This window comes from Porites lutea, chromosome 6 (assembly GCF_958299795.1).
Source record: "Porites lutea chromosome 6, jaPorLute2.1, whole genome shotgun sequence".
Taxonomy (NCBI): Eukaryota; Metazoa; Cnidaria; class Anthozoa; order Scleractinia; family Poritidae; genus Porites; species Porites lutea.
Window position 1 is genome coordinate 29,782,254 of NC_133206.1, and position 23,000 is coordinate 29,805,253.

General features: G+C 40.5%; 6 protein-coding genes and 1 pseudogene across 7 annotated transcripts in view; all 7 read left to right on the plus strand.

The window, feature by feature from the left end:
* LOC140941470 (adenylosuccinate lyase-like) overlaps positions 1–23,000 on the plus strand; it is a 113,290-nt gene that overhangs the window by 12,241 nt on the left and 78,049 nt on the right. The gene's annotated exons all lie outside the window — the stretch shown is intronic.
* Positions 52–2,239, plus strand: LOC140941477 (uncharacterized). The gene has a single exon (XM_073390476.1). The coding sequence runs from the start codon at positions 173–175 to the stop codon at positions 1,367–1,369; it is 1,197 nt and encodes a 398-aa protein (XP_073246577.1). The 5' UTR covers positions 52–172; the 3' UTR covers positions 1,370–2,239.
* LOC140941573 (uncharacterized) lies at positions 3,918–6,811 on the plus strand. Of its 2 annotated transcripts, XM_073390594.1 has the most exons (2): positions 3,918–5,335; positions 5,390–6,811. In XM_073390594.1, the coding sequence occupies exons 1-2, from the start codon at positions 4,535–4,537 to the stop codon at positions 6,110–6,112; spliced, it is 1,524 nt and encodes a 507-aa protein (XP_073246695.1). In that variant the 5' UTR covers positions 3,918–4,534; the 3' UTR covers positions 6,113–6,811. The 2 variants fall into 2 exon arrangements, with proteins under 2 accessions (XP_073246695.1, XP_073246694.1); XM_073390593.1 differs by having other exon boundaries at positions 3,919–6,811.
* LOC140941308 (uncharacterized) lies at positions 8,625–11,753 on the plus strand. The gene has a single exon (XM_073390289.1). The coding sequence runs from the start codon at positions 8,928–8,930 to the stop codon at positions 10,482–10,484; it is 1,557 nt and encodes a 518-aa protein (XP_073246390.1). The 5' UTR covers positions 8,625–8,927; the 3' UTR covers positions 10,485–11,753.
* On the plus strand, positions 12,926–14,452 carry LOC140940688 (uncharacterized). The gene has a single exon (XM_073389666.1). The coding sequence runs from the start codon at positions 12,926–12,928 to the stop codon at positions 14,450–14,452; it is 1,527 nt and encodes a 508-aa protein (XP_073245767.1).
* LOC140940690 (uncharacterized) lies at positions 17,674–19,127 on the plus strand (annotated as a pseudogene).
* Positions 19,945–21,897, plus strand: LOC140941625 (uncharacterized). Its single transcript, XM_073390646.1, has one exon. It carries the CDS (start codon positions 20,317–20,319, stop codon positions 21,895–21,897), a length of 1,581 nt encoding a protein of 526 aa, XP_073246747.1. The 5' UTR covers positions 19,945–20,316.

Below are 23,000 nucleotides of genomic sequence, written 5' to 3' on the forward strand. Positions count from 1 at the left end.
TTTCTAAGAACTAATTGATCACAACAACAGTCTGGTCATGGAGCCTCTGACAAATGGTGACTATATTCTTAGTTCTATATAAGCAGTGAGATTTGTAAACTCAAAAGCCAGTCAAGAAGAGGCAGTAAAGCAGCCGGAAGTATTCGATCTTTGACTATTTAGTTATAAGCTAATGGCAGCTACTCCATTCTCGCTCGAAGGCTTGTTTGCGTACATCTCGGAGACGTTCGCCGCGGGAGTGATTCAGTCTTACCAAGGGCAAGGCCTTCTAGATGATGCTCCATTACTGCAACGCCAAGATCCCTTGGAGGATTTCAAAAAGTTCAATCGAAATGATGAAATTTTTCAAGAGTACGATCCTCCCGCAGGGGACAACAGCAAAATGGGATGGAAAAGATCTCGCCCGCCAACATGGCGACTGTCGCTATGGAAGGCCATGAAGCATGCGTTTTATATTCAAATTCTTGGGGGTATTGCGTTGGGATCGCTCGCTATTGTAATACTGGTCATAGATTTCAATACCGTCGATCTTTGCTATGATATGCAGTCCAAAAACTGGACGGCGCTTCCCAAAAGAATTCAGGCGGTCATCGTGACAGCCGCTACAACCGAAGCTTACTTAGTTCAACTTTGGACGTTTCTCGTTGTGTTGACTATGTTTGGTTGGCGTCTGATAAAAGAACTAAATTTACTGACTCTCAATCTTCTGGGCGCTTTCTTCGACACTTGTTACAGGCTTTATTTACAGGTTTACGACATTTACAATAAGCCCTGGAGGTCATTCCCTCTCAACGTCCTCTTTGTCTTCTTGTTGTTGATGAACAGTGTAATCATCGGCAGAGACATAGCTAAGAAAAGCGAAGTCGAAAGGAACAAAAGAATCAAGAAAGCGATCAAAGTATCGGCGATGCTGGCTGCTCAGTTTGCCTTTTTTATACCGATCGCATTTGTCCTAACGTACGTCCTTATACCCCTGTATGGTGAAGTATCTGAAACCTACAGAGCGATTCTAGCCGGGGCGTTACCCCTAGTTACTGCTATACCCAAGGTCATTGTACGCTTGGCGGCGCAAAGAATTGATTTCCTTCATCCAGGAAATTCGCACGTTTTGTTAAACGTACTCCACAGCACGTCTTCCATTGTTTTTCGTGTTGTGCAAGCGGAACTGACTAGCCTCCGACTTTTCATTCTCCTCAGCTTCGCGCATGGTGCGATAGACTTGCTGGAAAGGTTGACTATCATTATTCGTGATTATATATGGTACTTTATTTACAAGAAGCTCAAAAGAGACAAAAGGGAAACCATTTTGAAAGCAAGTCAATTTCGCTCGCCAAGGAGCATGCGCTTTGTGGCCGATATGAGCATTTAGATGATCCTTGGCGAATCCACATCACTGATAGCAGCGGTCGGTTTCATTCAGCTCTATAACTTCATGTACAACCGTAGTGATGCTTCCTCGGCGTCTACCAACATGGTTTATATCACCCAATTTTTCATTCGCGTCTCCATTGCTATAAGCATCGATTTCGTTTTTAACTCGTTCTCGTTTTGGCTGCAGATGTCCTATTTAAATATCGCAGTGGTGCGCGTCTGGCGCAAGAAATGGCGGAAACATATGCTCATCGCTTTTATTTTGACTGCAGTGACACTGTGTTACTTTACCACTCACTTGTTTGCTGTTGTGAAAGACAAAAACACTTCAGGAGTTATAATAGATGATCATAGTTGCAAGGGGCCTTTCTCAAAGTTTTAAGTAATATATTTTTTAAGGGTTTTTCATGCTACAACCCAACAGAATGACGGAAAAATGTTGCTCAATCTCTCTCATTTGAAAGGCCACACTTGGATAAATACCTGAAATCGATGTGGAGTCGCATGAATAAGTCTGAGTCAGTGTGAGAGAGTGTTTATTTAGTTGACTGTTCTGGCCATAAAGAGAAAAGAAAACGAAACGAAAAGGTCGTATTAGGCGCAAGATGATGCTCGAGAAAAACTAGAAAGTTTCAGAAATTCCGAGGTTTGCGAATGAGAGCAAATGCTAGCGCATGTAACCAACAAAACGATGTGTCGTTCACTTTTTCTACCTGATATAAACATAGGCATGTTTAACGTGCAGGAGCTATTTTGAATGCTTCAGTGTGACCGTATCAACGAACTACTGTTTGAATCCTAATTATGGGCTATTTCTGTGCGAAATTGCTGAAATTGGGTATTGTTGTACATTAGTGAATGCGCGAACCGCTGCGCACAGCTGAGTCGATCCTCATACTACAGATTCACTTTTCTTTGTCTTTTCTTCAAACATCTGGTGCGAAATTGTTCAAGTACTATGAATATCAACTTACCAAACATTGCTTAGAGAGAAGTCTCGAAGGTTTCAAGGTTTCTTCATGGTTTCTTAAGATAATGAAGCGCGTCGAATACCGAATAGCTAAGAAATGTCGCGATTTTCATCATTGTTGTAGATGGTTTCATCATCATTATTCACGAGGTTGTCACGTGCGATTTTGCGTAACCAAAAAGTCTGAAACTCTGACGACTTGATTCTACAAGTGTTATAAGTTACTGCTTCTTAAAAAAAGAGCCTTCCATTGTGTGAAACACGACAATGGAAAGTTTTTTACGATATATGGGAGATTGTAACGGGAAGATGTCTGTTATCCGTATTAACCGGTGTACAAATGAAACGGGTTGATTTTAGAGAAAACATATGAGCTTTGGCGTCGGGACAAACGAAACTGTCCGTTACGGGATGTCCCTATCAAGTGAGTGTCCGTAGAGCGGGGTTCCCTTCTAGGTGCAATTTTCGAATCGACCTCTCCGGCGAAAACGGGGGTGCTCGTCGCACCCGTCTTTTTTGGGATTCAAATTTTCGGATGGGTACCGGTTAGGGTGCTAATCCGGAGGGGGGGGGGTACTCCCTATGGTACTATTTGTCAATAGAAGGTATACGAAAGGGATACCTTTTTCGTGAAAAATGGTATATGAAAGAACAAGGGGCTGGGCCTCGGGCGGAACCTCCCCGTTTAAACATTTGCTAAGTACCCCCTGGGGGGTGCTAAGTGGGGCGATGTCATGCTAGTTGCTCGATCTTTTTATAAAGCTAAACGTGTCCTCGCATCAATTGAATTCCAAAAATAACAGTCCAGTTTTTTAAAGTTAAGACTATATTTAGCCATTGAAACTGTTTCATGTCATCTGTTGCTACGGATGGCAAGGGTGGACGACGACTGAAAATTGAAAAAATGGGTTATCTTTTAATGCTATGACTGCAAAAATCACCTAAAAATAAGGGATAGGGGCTCCTTGATGAAATTTGTTTGATACCTTCATAACTCTGCGGGAGCATTTGGTGTACAACGGCAATATTCCAGTGACATCTTTTTCCTTTGGTTTGTTTGTTTTTTGGCGTTGTCTGTTTATTCTTGGATTTGTGAACAGCCATTATTGAGCCTTTCGATTTCTTCAATTTCCGGTCAAAGTTCTAGACATGTTGGTCAAGTTGCAAAAGGAGACCTTTACTTGTTGCTGGTTTTGTTATTTACGGCCTTGTGGGCCTTCTGTAGCGAAAAACAAAATTGTTATTCCGATGTCTTTTGTAATGAATATGTTGCTGTTAATTTTTTATTTCAGGTAATTTTTGTTTTTCCTTTGTTTTACATTCATTAGCATACATTAACATACCCAAAAACAAGAAATGCCTGAGATAAAAACTGAGATAACTGCAACATATACCTTTTATGAGAAAAACTGACGGACTCATCGCCCAGAAAGGATTGCATGACTTCTGCTTCAGAAGAGTCTACAATCTTGGACAAAATAAAATGGAACAGCAAACCCCCATCCCCCCTCCCCCATATCAAGGATGATCCTTGATTTGAGGGGGGAGTGGGGGTACAAATTTTCCATCTATTTTGTCCCAGATTGTAGTATGCTGCCACGAAGCTAGCCTTACTGTTCAAACAAAAAAAGCTTACTCAAAATGAACACAGAACAGGTAGTATTTCCGCCAGGCCATTTTTCGTGATAAGAATAAATTTCCCTATGCTTTGATAAACCTTATTCAAATAAGCAAGACAAAAAGGCCTCTGTTTGCATTCCTATAACTTCCCGGAATTTTTTAACGGGTCAGTACCCTAAAAAGTATAGGGTTATACCGGATCTCTATACGTTTGTATCGCGTTTCAAATAGATTGTATAATTTTAAAAGATCGTGATTAATTGATCGTGAGTTGCCTTATTCTTTGAAAACGATAAGCGTACATGTCTTTTTGTTTGAAATTTTTTTCTCTGCTGCCTTGAGGAGAAAAAAAAACAATTAAAAGGTCACGGATGCCAAATTAGGTTATTCATATTTCGTCTTTCTAAGAACTAATCGATCACAACAACAGTCTAGTCATGGAGCCTCTGACAAGTAGTGACTATATTCTTGGTTCTATATAAGCCGTGAGATTTTTAGAACCCAAAAGCCAGTCAAGAAGAGGCAGTAAAGCAGCTGGAAGTATTCGATCTTTGACGATTTATTTATAAGCTAATGGCGGCTACTCCTTTCTCGCTCGAAGGCTTGTTTGCGTACATCTCGGAGACGTTCGCCGCGGGAGTGATTCAGTCTTACCAAGGGCAAGGCCTTCTAGATGACGCTCCATTGCTGCAACGCCAAGATCCCTTGGAGGATTTCAAAAAGTTCAATCGAAATGATCAGGTTTTTCAAGAGTACGATTCTCCCTCAGGCGACGACAGCAAAATGGGATGGAAAAGATCTCGCCCGCCAACATGGCGACTGTCGCTATGGAAGGCAATGAAGCATGCGTTCTATATTCAAATTCTTGGTGGTGTTGCGTTGGGATCGCTCGCTATTGTAATACTGGTCATAGATTTCAATACCGTCGATCTTTGCTATGATATGCAGTCCAAAAACTGGACGGCGCTTCCCAAAAGAATTCAGGCGGTTATGGTGACTGCCGCTACAACCGAAGCTTACTATGTTCAACTGTGGACGTTTCTCGTTGTGTTGACTATGTTTGGTTGGCGTTTGATAAAGGAACTAAATTTATTGATTCTCAATCTTTTGGGCGCTTTCTTCGACACTTGTTACAGGCTTTATTTACAAGTTTACGACATTTACAACAAGCCGTGGAGGTCATTCCCTCTCAACGGCCTCTTTGTTTTCTTATTGTTGATGAACAGTTTAATCATCGGCAGAGACATAGCTAAGAAAAGCGAAGTCGAAAGGAACAAAAGAATCAAGAAAGCGATCAAGGTATCGTCGATGCTGGTAGCTCAGTTTGCTTTTGGAATTCCAATAACTTTTGGTCTCGTGTACGTCCTTATACCCCTGTATGGCGAAGCATCTGAAACCTACAGAGCGATCATAGCCGGGGCATTGCCTCTAGTAACTGCTGCTCCAAAGGTCATTGTACGTTTGGCGGCGCAAAGAATTGATTTCCTTCATCCAGGAGATTCGCACGTGCTGTTAAACGTACTGTACAGCGCGTCCGCCATCGTTTTTCGCGTTATGCAAGCGGAACTGAACAGCCTCCGACTTTTCATTCTCCTCAGCTTCGCGCATGGTGCAATAGACTTGCTGGAAAGGTTGACTATCGTTATTCGCGATTATTTTTGGTACTTTGTTTACAAAAAGCTCAAAAAAGAGAGTGAAACCATTTTGAAAGCAAGTCAATTTCGCTCGCCAAGGAGCATGCGCTTTGTGGCCGATATGAGCATTCAGATGATCCTTGGCGAATCCACGTCACTGATAGCAGCGGTCGGTTTCATTCAGCTTTACAACTTCATGTACAACCGCAGTGATGCTTCCTCGGCGTCTACCAACATGGTTTATATCACCCAATTTTTCATTCGCGTCTCCATTGCTATTAGCATCGATTTCGTTTTTAACTCGTTCTCGTTTTGGCTGCAGATGTCTTATTTAAATATCGCAGTGGTGCGCGTCTGGCGCAAGAAATGGCGGAAACATATGCTTATTGCTTTTATTTTGACTGCAGTGACACTGTGTTACTTTACCACTCACTTGTTTGCTGTTGTAAAAGACAAAAACACTTCAGGAGTTATAATAGATGATCATAGTTGCAAGGGGCCTTTCTCAAAGTTTTAAGTAATATATTTTTTAACTGATGGGTTTTTTATGCTGCAAAAAAAAAGAATGACAGAAAAATGTTGCTCAATCTTATTTATTTGCAAAGCAATACTTAAATTGAATTCTCGAAATTGATACAGAGGTGCATCCCATAAGTTTGAATCTGTGTGAGAGTGTTAATTTAGTGACTTGAACCACCACCTACCCCTTCCCTAAGTCAACATTACCACTTCTCACTAGCGCAAAATTGTGACTTAGGGGAGGGATAGGTGGCCACGAGGCGTAGGATGTTGTCGTTTCCTTTTTCTACCTGATATAAAAGGGTAATTAACAATTTTGTTTAAATTGTAAGACAAAAATCGTAAAAAAATGCATTTGCTTCGTAGAAGAGGGGATGTCTCTCATTTAGAATAGACGTAGGAAATGCTGATCCTTTCTTTGTTGTTGTTGTCATTTCCGTACCAATTATGGCGATGGGAAAATAAACACTGTATAAGCATGGCTTAATTCACGGACTTTGAATTCAGAACCACCTTTTTAAGCTCAGTACACAATATCATCAGAAGGTTCTGCTAATACTAGCAGTCATTACAAATTTGAAGTGTATTTGACCAAAAACAGGCATTATGTGAACTCGCTGCATTATTTCATTGCCATGCATTATTATTGCATTATTTCATTGACATGATTTTGTGGGGCGGGCGCAAAATAGATCCATTTCCCGGCTGTAATGTAAGAAAGCCCCCATGAAAGATATTGTGCGGGGGGGGGGGGGGGGGGATAGCTAAAGTGGCTAAAAAAAAAAACAGAAAAGTTTTACGAGAGACGCTTTTAGGACTGCGCCTTTCACACGCAAAAATAAATGCAGAAATGCGCTGAGAAATGCATTCACAGACACCATCACTCGTAGACTCATATTTGTTGTATCGAGATCTTGCCATGCAATATCATATCCCTTTGCCAGAAAACAAACATTAAACTGTTCCTTTTGGTGATTACATTAGACCTAATCCCTTAATTCAGAAATTAAATTGAAACTGTTTTCCCGTTTTGTGCGAATTGCAGCGTGAACTTATATAACCATACCTTTGACAGGTGCAGTGGCAAAGATTTGGAGGGTAATTCGAGCCAGATATAGCCAGTTATGACGCGTTATAATTTGCTTTTGCTTTTAATGGAGGTCAATTGAGTAGTGCTCCTATAAAGTGGATAAGTCTTCTCGGTTTGAGAGTGATCATTATCGTGGATAAGGATTGAATTTGGACATGAATCTGGATCGCAACACATTTTCAAGCTCTCGCAGTGGAGAGTCAAGTCTTTGGTTTTTATTTTAAGACGATTTTGAAAAACAAGAAGAAAGTATTAAAGATATAGACGACGAAAGATTTCTTTACGTCGATACTTTTAGCTTTAAGATACTAAACAATTATTGGATGAGGTTTTTGTGATATCCGCAATAATCAAGGTCGGGGGAAGTGTTATCAGCCGAACCGAAGGCCGAGGCTGATAACAGTTACCGATACATTGTTTTGAAGAAAATAACTACAAACACACCGTCGCAAGGAACCTGAATTGATATTGTTATTGGAAACAGTCATGCACTGCGCGCGCAACCTACAGATTAGTCAGTTAGTTATCTGCTAGCAGATAACTATCTTATCTGTAGGTTTCGGTGATTTCCAAAATTAGCTGTAGTCTCTTGGCTAATGAGAAGACAGATGGTGAGTATAAAGTATACTAATTTAAATTAGTGTGCTCAGTCAAGAGGTGTTCACTAGTATTCCGGCAATCCGTGGAATGTTGGTTTTCAAATGTAAATCGAAACCATTCAATAGATAAGCCAGAAAACTCAAATAAAATGGGGTAGTAACATTTTAAAATATCGCTCGCTAAGGCTCAAGTCTGCCAAGCAAGTGTATGTGAAATTTAGGGCGCTTTCGGAAAAGACAGCGCTTCCTGCTCAGTATCCAGCGAGATCAGTCTATTCGGAATTATCAGTCATGCACGGCATTTATGGGTTTATAGCGAAAACTCACGGAGAACTATCCTATTTCTTTTTTCACAATAACAGGTCCTGGCCGGTGTGGCCGAGCCATCCTGACTGTAATAAGCACCCTAAGACTCTCTGTGCATTTTTTTCATTCCTGAGAAATTACGAAAGATGTTTTACCCATGTTTAAAGAGCTTAGTATGGAGACACCATTTCACCATTTTTTTTTCTGTGCTAGCTCATTTTGTAACACGGTTTACTGTAAGGAGGTCACAAAGAGAAACACAGATAAGACATTAAAATAACTTAAAGATTGATTCAAACTTGGCTTTTGACTCAAAATTGACTAAAGTTCGTTCTACTACGGTCATTCTTTCAGAAGATTCGCGCGTGTTTTACAGGCTCATTCCGGTTACCCGCCTGTCCGTGGCAAGTTCCAAGATCACAGCATATTTTTGGAGCGTAGTTTTCCATTGATCTTAAGTTCGTTTTTTCCCATATGGCTTAAAATCAAACTTAGCTTGTGACTCAAAATTGAGTTGGGTTCGAAGTACTATTGTTTTGATCCACGAGAATCACATGTGCTTTACAAGGTCTTTCCTGTTGCTTCTCTAGTATAATTGTAAAGCGTATCTTTCTTACGGTCTTTAGTTCGTTCATTCTCTTACTTGGCAAAAGACCGCCTTAACATTAAGAACTGATCGATCAAAACCACTGAGTCTAGAAGCTACTGTAAAGCAGATCTGACTCTCCCTGCTTCTGTTGGCCCAAGCACATCGCGTCTCGATTCGTACCAACTAACAACAGCTTGTTAAGGTTTGTCAATTTTTTTATTATTAAATAATGGGAGCTGCTCTATCCTTGCTCGAAGACATCGTTCTTTACATGGTGGAGACATTTACCGCTGGTGTTGTTCAGTCCTGTCAAGGACAAGAACAACAAGACGGTGCATCGTTATTACATGACCAAGATCCCCTGGATGATTTTAGAAAGTTTAATCGAAACGACGAGATTTTTCAAGAATATGACCCACCTTCTGGGGACAACAGCAAAATGGGATGGAAAAGATCCCGCCCGCCAACATGGCGATTGTCGCTTTGGAAGGCCATGAAGTGCGCATTTTGCCTTCAGATTCTTGGCGGCGTTGCGTTGGGGTCACTCGCTATTTCAATACTGATTTTAAATTTGAGAACTTTAGACTTCTGCTTTAATGTGCAGAAAACTAACTGGACGGCGGTTTCCAAGAGATATCAGCGGATCATAGTGACAGTTGCTGTAATAGAAACCTTCGTGATTCAGCTGTGGTCGCTTCTTCTTATGTTGACAATATTTGAAAGTAGTTTGATAAAAAAGCTCAATCTAATCACACTGAATCTTCTGGGCGCATCATTCGACACTTGTTTCAGGCTCTATTGTCAGATGTACGGCGTTAACGTAAAGTCTTGGATGTCTTACCCTCTCAACTGCCTCTTTGTTTTTTTGCTGGTGATGAACAGTTTACTAATTGGCAGAGAAATAGCAAAGAACAACGAAAGAAGCAAAAGAATAAAGAAAACGATCAAGGTAATGGCCATGCTGGTAGCTCAGTTTGCTTTTGGAATCCCGGTCACTTTTGGTCTCGTGTACGCCCTGATACCCCTGTATGGTAAAGCACCTCAAACCTACAGGGCGATCATAGCCGGGGCTTTGCCCCTAGTAACTGCTATTCCAAAGGTCATTGTACGCTTGGGGGCACAAAGAATCGACTTTCTTCATCCAGGCGATTCGCACGTGCTGTTGAACGTACTCTTCAGCGCGTCTGCCATCGTTTTTCGCGTTATGCAAGCGGACCTGTTCGAAATCAAACTTTTTACTCTTCTTAGCTTCGCGCATGGTGCAATAGATTTGCTGGAAAGGTTGACTGTCGTTATTCGCGATTATGTTTGGTACTTCATTTACAAGAAGCTCAAAAGAGACGAGAGGGAAACCATTTTGAAAGCAAATCGATTTCGCTCGGCAAGGAGCATGCGCTTTGTGGCCGATATGAGCATTCAGCTGATCCTGGGCGAATCAACGTCATTGATAGCAGCGGTCGGTTTCTTTCAGATTTACAAGTTTATATACAGCGGTCAAAAGGCGTTGTCCGTGATAACCGAATTTTTCACTCGCGTCTCCATTGCTATTAGCATTGACTTTGGTTTTAATTCTTTATCGGTTTGGCTGCAGATGTCCTATATGAACGTTGCCATAGATCGTGTTTGGAAGAAGAGCTGGCGGAAACACATGGTTATTGCTTTTATTGTGACAGCCTTGACCATGCTTTACTTTGCTGGTCGCTTATTGCCCATTGTGAGCGCCAAAAGTTCTTCAAATAGCACAATGAGCAATGCGAATTGTTCACAGCTCATCTTAGAGTCTTGACCTAAGAAAATTTATTTTGTCTTCCTTTTTTTTAAGTTTAAGCCCACTTCCATCCTACCCGTTCTTAGTCATAGAAACAGTTTTTTTGTACAACTATAGAAACCTTAAGTAAGAAACAGATTACTTCAATTAATTAGTGACTTTCCATCTCCCGGGATGACAGCGTACTCCTTTTTATAAACTACATCGGTATGTACTTTGCCAAAGGGCATGGATTTTTAACCGTTTTGGTCTTATATTACGTCTAGATTTTTACTGAACCATTTGGGTTTGCAATCGTGTGAGACAGTTTTGTTGGAATGTTCCTCTTTTTAGAACAGTAGTTCCAGTCTAAAACAGGGTGCGGACCCAAACCAAAAACTTGAGCTGCACACCCCAACCGAATGTTCCATGACTACCCCCTGGGGGGTTTCCATTGATGTAAACGATTCTACTGAATTTTCCAGTGATACTGATGATACTCCCTGTGTGATTTCTCCCAATGCGAAGTTTATAATTTTGTCGCAATTCGTGCCGCGTGTGGATTCGTTGAGCGATTACTGGAAGTGGACACCGTTCTGTAATATTTCTATCGGTTTGGTTTGTGTCCACAAATTTCGTGTTAAATGGTATCCATGATCTTTGTTTTTACATGTTTATGTCTTCTGTTCAGTGCGCTTTTCGTGGCGGCCATATTGTTTGCGGCGGTTACCTCTGACTGAATTGAGGTCTGCATTACCTAGGGCTCATTATAAACGCGCGTGATGTACATGCAAACTTTGATAACTTTCTTATGCTTTGGTAAAGAAGAAGCGGTTTGGGGTTTAGATATAGTGTGGGTGTAAGTGAACAAAAACTTTTCCTCTCCGAATGGGTAGTTCGTCGAAGCAAAACCGAAGATGCTTGACACGTAAACGAGATTACTCCGGTCCGTCGTCGGAGTATGGATGTTAGTAAAATTTTTCCAAGTCTTAACAGTCATTATCTTACCAATCCACGTCCAATATAACTCCACGCCTTCCACTTCACACATTTCAACCAACCCCTAAAATATACATTACTACTCTACTTACACATCCCTAATATACTTATAAACTTCACGTACGCTTAGTACCACGACGCCCAAATATACACTCCCACAGCATCTTGATCAACGTAAAACACCTTTATAACATAGCTAGAATATTCGCCTAATCAAATTCAATAGGCGAGCGTGCTTCATATTCCCATTGAGCACACTGGTGACGTCAATAAACTATACCTCGAGTTCTTGTGAGCTTAGCAATCGTCCCAAGGCGTCTCCCAAGTGCATCCATAACTCAACAGTACACTATGAAGCGTTAACCATGTGTTTTAGAACGTTTGAATTTGTTTACCGATAGTAGGGAGAAGAGGTGAGTGTTGTTGTTGTCATCTGCGCGAGCTGTGCGAGTTATGGCGTGTTTGCAAAGTTTTTTCTTTCAAAAAGAATTTTTCGGTGAATTACTGAACAGTTTTCCGGCACCTCAATTTGGATTTTACCATCTTTTTGAGAGTTCTCTTAAGCGACTTGATAAACCTTCTCTCCGTTTCAAGGAAAAAACCTAACTGTAAAGTAAAAAAATATAGTCACGTAGACACTGACGCGTATTGGTTTGAGCGCCGGCTACAATAATAAAAATTTAAGTTAACTTCCGCATTGGTCGCTTTGACAATGTTATAAAACAATTAATTCATGCTTCAGCTGTGCGTATGTCGAGAAATTGAGGACTTGGGAAGTTTGGAGAGCACTCAAAAGGCTAGAGTTGCTCTCGGCTGCGCCTCGAGCAACTCTTACGCCTCTTTCGTGTTCTCCAAACTTCCCAAGTGCTCAATATCTCGACATACGCACGCTGATAATGAACTAATTGTTAAGAAAAAAAAATTACAAATTGGCGACCACTTGTTGCAATCTGGCGCTTGAAAATGTTCATTTAAATTACTCGTCAGATCGCGCCTATATCAAAATGTTACTTTTGGACCCTGTCAAATAAAAAAGGTGAACGGACCAATTTGCATTTTATAATTTCCCGAAATTTTTTACGGTTCATTACATTTCAAAAATAGCTTCGATTTTTTAAAAGATCCGATTCATCGAGTCGCCTTAATCTTAGAAAACGAAAACAGTACATTGTCCACTTGTTTTCAATTCTTTTCTTTGCTGCCTTGAGGAAAAAACACTTAAAAAACACGGATACCACAGTCATTCACATTTCGTCTTTCCAAGAACTGATCGATATAAACAACAACCGTCTCATCCTCGGTGTAAAAACCTATGAAACTCACGAGTGACCTAAAACAATGAATACAAAGAAAAACTTCACAGGTTTTCACACCGAGGTAAACCACAACAACCTGGTATTGGAGCTTCAGACAAATAACGACAATGTTCTTGGTTCTATAAAGAGGTGAGATTTGATTTTCACTAAGATAGTTGGGAGATAATGGGAGCTGCTTTCTCGCTCGAAGGCGTGCTCGCGTACACCTTGGAGACGTTCATCGCTGGAGTGATTGAGTCTCACCAAGGACAAGAGGACGCTCGATTACTGCAAGGCCAAGATCTCTTGGACGATTTCAGAAAGTTCGATCCAAATGATGAGATTTTTCAAGAGTACGATCCTCCCTCCCTCCCTCGCCCGCCAACATGGCAACTGTCGCTTTGGAAAGTCATGAAGCATGCGTTTTGTATTCAAATTCTTGGTGGCGTTGCGTTGGGATTACTCGCTATTGTAATACTGGTCCTAGATTTCAATACCGTCGATCTTTGCTATGATATGCAGGCCAAAAACTGGACGGCGATACCTAAAAGAATTCAGGCGGTCGTGGTGACAGCTGATACAACCGAAGCCTACTTGGTTCAACTGTGGCCGTTTCTCGTTGTGTTGACAATGTTTGGTTGGCGTTTGATAAAGGAACTCAATCTACTGTTTCTCAATCTTTTGGGCGCTTTCCTCGACACTTGTTACAGGCTTTATTTACAAGTTTACGGCATTTACTACAAGCCCTGGAGGTCAGTCCCTGCCAGCGGTCTTTTTCTTTTCTTGTTGTTGATGAACAGTTTGATCATTGGCAGAGACATTGCTATGAAAAGCGAAACCGAAAGGAACAAAATAATCAAGAAAGCGATCAAGGTATCGGCGATGCTGGTAGCTCAGTTTGCTTTTGGAATGCCGATCACGTATTGTCTCGTATACGTCCTGATACCTCTGTATGGCGAAGTATCTGACACCTACAGAGCGATTATAGCCGGGGCATTGCCTCTAGTTACTGCTATAACGAAGATGATTGTACGCTTGGCGGCGCAAAGAATCGATTTCCTTCATCCAGGAGATTCTCACATATTATTAAGCGTCCTCCACAGCGCAACTGCCATCGTTTTTCGTGTTATGCAAGCAGAACTGACCAGCCTCCGACTTTTCACTCTACTCAGCTTCGTGCATGGTGCAATAGACTTGCTGGAAAGTTTGACTATCGTTATTCGCGATTATTTTTGGTACTTTGTTTACAAGAAGCTCAAAAGAGACAGTGGTGAAACCATTTTAAGAGCAAGTCAATTTCGCTCGCCAAGAAGCATGCGCTTTTTGGCCGATATGAGCATTCAGACGATCCTTTTCGAATCAACATCATTGATAGCAGCGGTCGGTTTCATTCAGCTTTACAGCTTCATGTACAACCGCAATGATGCTTCCTTGGCGTCTATCGCCCAATTTTTCATTCGCGTCTCCATTGGTATTAGCATCGATTTCGTTTTTAACTCGTTCTCGTTTTGGCTGCAGATGTCGTATTCAAATATCGCAGTGGTGCGCGTCTGGTGCACGAAATGGCGGAAACATATGCTCGTTGCTTTTATTTTGACTGCAATGACACTGTGTTACTTTACACCTCACTTGTTTGCTGTTGTTAAGGCTAAACACACTTCAGTAGTAAGAATAGATGATATCGGTTGCAAGGGTCCTTTCTCAAAGTTTTAAAGGGGCCCTGTCACCGTCGTCTAGTTTCTTTTGTTATTGATGCCAGTTACGCTTTCTTTGTCGCTATTGAACTTGAGAAATTACCTGTGAATGACAGAATGACAGCTTCGTGTCAAGGAAAATGTCTCCCAAGCTTTACATCAAACGTTACAAACAACAGAATGAACTTTGAAAAACGTTTTTATATATTTCTTTATTTATTTATTTGGTTTTTACACACATTACATAAAACATAGAAAATTTTAATTTAATTTATTAATTAATTTTGTGTCCTCTTTGGTTACTTCTTTTGTTTCTTTTGCATTTAAGAATTTTCTCACTTTGAAAACCTGTTTTCAAAAACACCAATTGCAATCCGTTTCCATCTTCTTCGAGTTTGTCCATCCATGCCTCCTTTTTTATTTGCTGTGTTATTTATACCTTCGTGTAATGTTTTGAGCGGTTATTTTTATGTCTCACTCATTTTGGTGGGGATTTCCACTGTTTGAATTTTGATAAATTTCGTGAGACAGCTCCTTAAACTTCAATATTTCCAAGAGATTTTCAAATCAATTTCGTTCGCCAAGGAGCATGCGCTTTGTGGCCGATATGAGCATTCAGATTACCTTGGCGAATCAACATCATTGGTAGCAGCGGTCGGTTTCATTCAGCTTTACAACTTCATGTACAACCGCAGTGATGATATTTTTTTTTTTTTTGGACTGCAATGACACTGTGTTAATTTACATCTCACTTTTTTTCCTGTTGTTAAGGCCAAAAACACTTCAGGAGTTATAATAGATGATATCAGTTGTAGGGGGCCTTTCTCAAAGTTTTAAAGGGGCTGTATCATAAAAAAGAAAGAATAGGAGATATTAGACGCACGGTCATTAAAACTAGGATGTTTTAAGAAATGACAACATGAACAACAACAGCAGCGCAGCAACCTTATTTAACTTAAGTAATTACTGGTCTGAACAGCATGTAGCAACTGCTAATCTAGGGGGGACAGAGGAACAAGTGAGGGTTAACTGTTAATGAATATTACATAAACACAGAGTTAAGGAAACGATAACTTTAGAACTTTGAGAGAAAAATCAGTTGAAACTTGAAAGACTTACTTAATAGTTAAGCCAGTCCAACTTTTTGTATAATGATAGGTGTTTCTATGTAGTCATTTTCCTGTACTAAAATATGTAGCAGAAGTCGGCGAATTTCTCTTTTAAATACTTTCTCGGGTAGATTTCGCAAGGCACTCAGTATCTCATTCCACAGTATTACGCCAGATCTGGAAAAAAGAACGCTTATGTATCTCTAACCCAAAGCTTTGTACGTAAAAATTCCTGGAGGTGGATGATCGCGTGTTGTATGTATGAATACTAGAGTTTTTTTAAAAATATTTGCATAATATTTAAAGGAGCGTTAGTGACTGCGAAGTATTGTAAACACCAGCATACGTAAGTAAGAAAATGTTGGCAGGATTTATCGTTCACTTTTTCTACTTAAATAAAGTGGTAAATGACTATTACTGTTTATTCAGAAGGGAAAGTCGTATGAAAACTACACAGGAGAAATGTCCTGCTTTTAGATTAATCTCGGGAAATTTAGGGCGATAGGAATCAAAACATATTATTGGTATAGCCTTATTCACAGTCTTTAAATTTAGAACCACCTTGTATGTACAGCTATTGGTAGAACTGTGGTGCGTATGCTCAGCGGTATTACGCGCCAAGAGTGTGTGTGAAACATGGCATAGCCTGCGTGCAAGATCTCCAGGGAGCGCCGCCAGAACGCACTGAGAGCTTGCTAGCGGGCTAAACATGGCAGAAATTGTTGTGTTCACTGTTCCCTCTACGTGTTAACACGGGCTGGTTTACACAGCACGGTAGACGCTACAAAAAAAGGTTGCTTCTAAGCACTTGATTGCGACGGTGTCAGTTCGAGGGTTAAAGTTTTCGGTATTTTTACACGTCTACAAAATTGCATTGCTTCTGAGGTTTCCTTTTCTTTTCCGACCTTGTCAACAGCTACGACCCGACAGTGCGACCAAAAAATCTTGCTCACTGTGATTCATTTGAAAGGCCACACTTAGATTTTTATACTCGAAATTGATATAGAGGTACATCACACAAGTTTGAATCTCTGTCAGAGAGTGTTAATTTAGTGACTTGAACCACCATCTACCCCTCCCCTAAGTCAACATTAACACTTACTTCTCACCTCGGGCAAAATTGTGACTTTGGGGAGGGTCAGGTGGTCATGAGGCGTAGGATGTTGTTCCAGAAAAAGCTAGGAAGTTTTCAGAAATTCCGGCGCTTGCGAATGTTAACAAACGCCAGCAGCATATGAAACTAGCAAAACGATGTGTCGTTCACTTTTTCTACCTGATATCAAAGGATAAATAATAGTTTTGTTTTTCTAAGACAAAACTCGTAAAAAAAATTGTTTCATAGGAAAGGGGATGTCTCTCCTTTAGAATAAACACAGGAAATGTTGATACAGTGGAAGCTCTCGCGAGCGGACACCCTCGGGACGCGTGGCAATTTCCAAGATAACAGCAAATTTTCAGAGCGTAATTTTCCGTTGATCCTTAGTTCGTTTTTCATTTCCTTGAGAAAAGATCGATGTTAACAAGAATTCTTCTATCAAAAAAACGTAATTTAGAAACGCGCGTGCTTTACGGGCTCATTCCGGTTACTTTTCTGTTTGTGGCGAGTTCTAGGATAACAGCATTTTATAAGAGCGTAGTCTTTAGTTCGTTTTCTCCTGTATGGCTTGATTCAAATACAGCTAGTGTCTCAAAATTGAATTGGGTTCAATGTACTACTGTTTTCATCTAGGAGAATCTTACGTGCTTTACAAGTTCATTCCGCTTCCTTGCCTAGCATGATTGTGAAGCGTATCTTTTTAATGGTCTTTAGTTCGTTCATTCTCTTGCTTGACAAAAGACCGCCTAAAAATTAAGAATTGATCGATCAAAGTAGTTCAGTTCAGTTCAGTTTTATTTAGCCAAAGTAAATTACAATGCAAGAATACATATAAGAATTGTAAGTTGGCAAGGGAGCCCAGAAGAAACCAGAAGGCTTATGAAGGCTGGGCTCCCCAAAACAACTGAGTCTAGAAGCTGTTGTAAAGCAGATCTGACTCTTCTTGCTTTTATTAGGCCGAGCAGATCGTGCCTCGATTCGTACTAGTTAACAGACAGCTTGTTTAGTTTTTGTTAAGTTTTTTATTATTAAATAATGGGAGTTGCCTTATCCTTGCTCGAAGGCATCGTTCTTTACATGGTGGGGACATTTACCGCTGGTGTTATTCAGGCACGTCAAGGACAAGAACTACAACACAATGCATTGTTATTACAAGACCAACGTCCCTTGGAGGACTTTATAAAGTTTAATCAAAATGACGAGATTTTTCAAGAATATGACCCACCTGCTAGGGACAACAGCAAAATGGGATGGAAAAGATCTCGCCCGCCAACATGGCGATTGTCGCTTTGGAAGACCAAGTACGCATTTTGCATGTAGATTCTCGGCGGCGTTGTGTTGAGGTCACTCGCTATTTCAAGCTTTATTTCAATACTGATTTTAAATTTGAGAGAACTTAAGACTTCTGCTTTAATGTGCAGAAAACTAACTGGACGGTGATTTTCCAGAGATATCAGAGAATGAAACTGATGGTTTCCATAATAGAAACCTTCGTGATTCAACTGTGGTCGCTTCTTCTGATGTTGACAATCTAATCCCACTGAATCTTCTGGGCGCGTCATTCGACGCTTGTTACAGGCTCTATTGTCAGATGTACGGCGTTTACAGAAAATCTTGGATGTCTTACCCACCCAACTGCCTCTTTGTTCTTTTGCTGGCGATGAACAGTCTACTCATTGGCAGAGAAATAGCAAAGAACAGCGAAAGAAACAAAAGAATCAAGAAAACAATCAAGATAATGGCCATGCTGGTAGCTCAGTTGGCTCTTTAAATCCCGATCACTTTTTGTCTTGTGTACGTCCTGGTACATTTGTATGGCGAAGCGTCTCAAACCTACAGAGCGATCATAGTTTGGGCTTTGCCCCTAGTATCTGCTATTCTTAAGGTCATTGTACGCTTGGCTGCACAAAGAATCGATTTTCTTCATCCAGGAGATTGGCACGTGCTGTTAAACGTACTCTTCAGCTCGTCCGCCATCGTTTTTCGCGTTATCCAAGCGGGCCTGTCAAAATTAAACTTTTTACTCTCCTCAGCTCAGCGATGGTGCAATGGACGTGCTGGAAAGGTTGACTGTCGTTATTCGCGACTATGTTTGGTACTTCATTTACAAGAAGCTAAAAAGAGACAGGAGAGAATTAATTCTGATATCAAATCAATTTCGCTCGCCAAGCAACATACGCTTTATGGCCGATATGAGCATTCAGATGATCCTGAGCGAATCCACGTTATTGATAGCAGCGGTCGGTTTCTTCCGGATTCACAACGTTGTATACAGCGGTCAAAAGGCGTTGTCCGCGATAACCGAATTTTTCATTCGCGTCTCCATTACTATTAGTATTGAATTTGCTTTTAATTCTTTATCGTTTCGGCTGCAGATGTCATATATGAATGTTGCCATAGATAGTGTTTTGAAAAGGAGATGGCGGAAACACATGGATATTGCTTTTATTGTGACTGCCCATTGTGAGTGCCAAAACGTCTTAAAATAGCACAAGAAGCAGTGCAAATCTCTTGACCTAAGTTTTAGCCCACCTTCATCCTATCTGTCTTAGTCTGCTACACAGTCCTTCTTTGTGTCGTCACGCAACGCTCCTCCCCACAAACAGCTGCTGTGGCGTGGAGTGTTGCGTTACCACACAAAGAACGGCTGTGTAGCAGACTAACCCGTTCTTAGTCATGGAAAAAGAAATACTTCAAATTGGTTAATGAATTTCCATGCCCCGGTGCGAGGGCGTAATCCCTTATACAAAACGCATAAGTATATGTATCGCCAAAGGTTATGGATTTTTAGCCGTTTTAGTCTGGAATTTGATATAGATTTTAACCATTTGGTTTTCAAATAGTGTAGGGTTTTGTTGGAATATTCCTCTTTTTAGAACAGCAGTTCAAGTCTGAAACAGGTTGCGGACCCATAGGGTTCGGACCCACATATAAACGCGCATGATGTACATGGAAACTTTGAAATCTTTCTTATACTTTGGTAAAGAAGAAGCGGTTTGGGGTTTAGATATAGTGTGGGTTAAAGTAAACAAATACTTCACTGATACTTTTTCTCTTCGAATGGGTAGTATCTTGTAACGAAACCGGAAGTGCTTATCACGTAAATAAGATGACGCTGGACCGTCGTCGTAGTGGGGCTGTTAGTAAAATTTTTCTGCCTTATCATTAAAGAAAAGGAAAAACAAATTGGCGACCACTTGTTGCTATCTGGCGTCCGATAATGGCGCCTATATCAAAATGATAATTTTGGATCCTGTCAAACAAAAAGATAAACGGACCCCTTTACATTTTATAATTTCCCGGAATTTTTGTACGGTTCACTATACAGGGGTATCGCGTTTCAAATAGCTTTTATTTTTTATAAAGGTCTTGATTTATTGTGTCGCCTTACTCTTGGAACACGAAAACGGTACATAGAGTCGTCTTGTCTTCAATTCTTTTCTTTGCTGCCTTGAGGAAAAAACACTTAAAGGACACAAATACCAAGTGAAAGTCTTTCACACTGCGTCTTTCCACTGATCGATATAAACAGCAACCTTGTCTCGGAGCTTCTGACGAGTGGCGACAATGTTCTTGGTTCTATAAAGAGGTGAAATTTGAAGAACTTAAAAGCCAGCCGAGAAGAAGCAGTAAGGCAGTGAGAAGTATTTGATTTTTGCTGAGATAGTTATTAAACTAATGGGAGCTGCTCCTTTCTCGCTCGAAGGCTTGTTCGCCTACATCTCGGAGACGTTCGCCGCTGGAGTGATTCAGTCTTACCAAGGACAAGTACTTCTAGAGGAAGTTCCATTAGTGCGACGCCAAGATCCCTTGGAGGATTTCAAAAAGTTCAATCGAAATGATGAGATTTTTCAAGAGTACGATCCTCCCTCAGGGGACGACAGCAAAATGGGATGGAAGAGATCTCGCCCGCCAATATGGCGACTGTCGCTTTGGAAAGCCATGAAGCATGCATTTTGTATGCAAATTCTTGGTGGCGTTGCGTTGGGATCGCTCGCTATTGTAATACTGGTCCTAGATTTCAATACCGTCGCTCTTTGCTATGATATGCAGTCCAAAAACTGGACGGCGATACCTAAAAGAATTCAGGCGGTCATGGTGACAGCTGATACAACCGAAGCCTACTTGGTTCAACTGTGGCCGTTTCTCGTTGTGTTGACAATGTTTGGTTGGCGTTTGATAAAGGAACTCAATCTACTTTTTCTCAATCTTCTGGGCGCTTTCCTCGACACTTGTTACAGGCTTTATTTACAAGTTTACGGCATTTACCACAAGCCCTGGAGATCATTTCCTCTTAACGGCCTTTTTGTTCTCTTGTTGTTGATGAACAGTTTGATCATTGGCAAAGACATAGCTAAAAAAAGCGAAACCGAAAGAAACAAAAGAATCAAGAAAGTGATCAAGGTATCGGCGATGCTGGTAGCTCAGTTTGCTTTTGGAATACCAATCTCATATGTTCTCGTGTACGTCCTGATACCTTTGTATGGCGATGCATCTGAAACCTACAGAGCGATTATAGCCGGGGCATTGCCTCTAGTTACTGCTATACCAAAGGTCATTGTACGCTTAGCGGCGCAAAGAATCGATTTCCTTCATCCAGGAGATTCGCACGTGTTGTTAAACGGACTCTACAGCACGTCTGCCATCGTTTTTCGTGTTATGCAAGCGGACCTGACCAGCCTCCGACTTTTCATTCTCCTCAGCTTTGCACATGGTGCAATAGACTTGCTAGAAAGGTTGACTATCATTATTCGCGATTATATTTGGTACTTTGTTTACAAGAAGCTCAAACGAGACAGTAGTGAAACAATTTTACAAGCAAATCAATTTCGCTCGCCGAGGAGCATGCGCTTTGTGGCCGATATGAGCATTCAGATGATCCTTGGCGAATCAACATCACTGATAGCAGCGGTCGGTTTCATTCAGCTTTACAACTTCATGTACAACCATAGTGATGCTTCCTTGGCGTCTACTAACATGGTTTTTATAACCCAATTCTTCATTCGCGTCTCCATGGGTATTAGCATCGATTTCTTTTTTAACTCATTCTCGTTTTGGCTGCAGATGTCTTATTTAAATATCGCAGTGGTACGCGTCTGGCGCAAGAAATGGCGGAAACATATGCTCATTGCTTTCATTTTGACTGCAATGACACTGTGTTACTTTGCATCTCGCTTGTTTGCTGTTGTTAAGGCTAAAAGCACTTCAGGAGTAATAATAGAAGATATAAGTTGCAAGGGGCCTTTCTCAAAATTTTAAAGGGGCGTTGTCACGGTTGTCTAGTTCATTTTGTTATTGATGCCAGTTACGCTTCCTTTGTCGCTATTGAACTTGAGAAATTACCCGTGAATAACAGAATGACAGCTTCGTTTCAAGCAAAATGTCCCCCAAGCTTTATATCAAACGTTACAAAGAACAGAATGAACTTTGAAAAACGTTTTTATATATTTATTTGGTTTTTGCACACTTTACATAAAACATAGAAAAATTTAATTTAAATTAATTTTGTGTCCTCTTTGGTTACTGCTTTTTGTTTCTTTTGCATTTAAGAATTTTTGTAACTTTGAAAAACTGTTTTCAAAAACTACAATTGCAATCCGTTTCCATCTTCTTCAAGTTTGTCCATCCATGCCTCCTTTTTTATTTGCTGTGTTATTTATACCTTCGTGTAATGTTTGAGCGGTTATTTTTATGTTTCACTCATTTTGGTGGGGATTTCCACTGTTTGAATTTTGATAAATTTCGTGACACAGCTCCTTAAAGTTCAATATTTCTAAGAGATTTTCAAATCAATTTCGTTCGCCAAGGAGCATGCGCTTTGTGGCCGATATGAGCATTCAAATGATCCTTGGCGAATCAACATCATTGATAGCAGCGGTCGGTTTCATTCAGCTTTACAACTTCATGTACAACCGCAGTGATGATATTTTTTTTTTGGACTACAATGACACTGTGTTAATTTACATCTCACTTGTTTCCTGTTGTTAAGGCCAAAAACACTTCAGGAGTTATAATAGATGATATCAGTTGTAGGGGGCCTTTCTCAAAGTTTTAAAGGAGCTGTATCATAAAAAAGAAAGAATAGGTGGAACAGCAGCAACCTTATTTCAGCAATTTAACTTAAGTATTTACCGGCATTGTACAGCAGATAGCAGCTGCTAATCTAGGCGGGACAGACGAACAAGTGAGGGGTTAACCGTTAATGAATATTATTACATAAACACAGAGTTAAGGGAACGATAACTTTAGAACTTTGAGAGAAAAATCAGTTGAAACTTGAAAGACTTACTTAATTGTTAAGCCAGTCCAACTTTTTGTATAATGATAGATGTTTCTATTTAGTCATTTTCTTTTTCTAATAT

Excerpts from the sequence above, each read along its gene's own strand:
- LOC140940688 (XM_073389666.1), top strand. The coding sequence starts at position 12,926 with ATGGGAGCTGCTTTCTCGCTCGAAGGCGTGCTCGCGTACACCTTGGAG.
- LOC140941308 (XM_073390289.1), top strand. The coding sequence starts at position 8,928 with ATGGGAGCTGCTCTATCCTTGCTCGAAGACATCGTTCTTTACATGGTG.
- LOC140941477 (XM_073390476.1), top strand. The coding sequence starts at position 173 with ATGGCAGCTACTCCATTCTCGCTCGAAGGCTTGTTTGCGTACATCTCG.
- LOC140941573 (XM_073390593.1), top strand. The coding sequence starts at position 4,535 with ATGGCGGCTACTCCTTTCTCGCTCGAAGGCTTGTTTGCGTACATCTCG.
- LOC140941625 (XM_073390646.1), top strand. The coding sequence starts at position 20,317 with ATGGGAGCTGCTCCTTTCTCGCTCGAAGGCTTGTTCGCCTACATCTCG.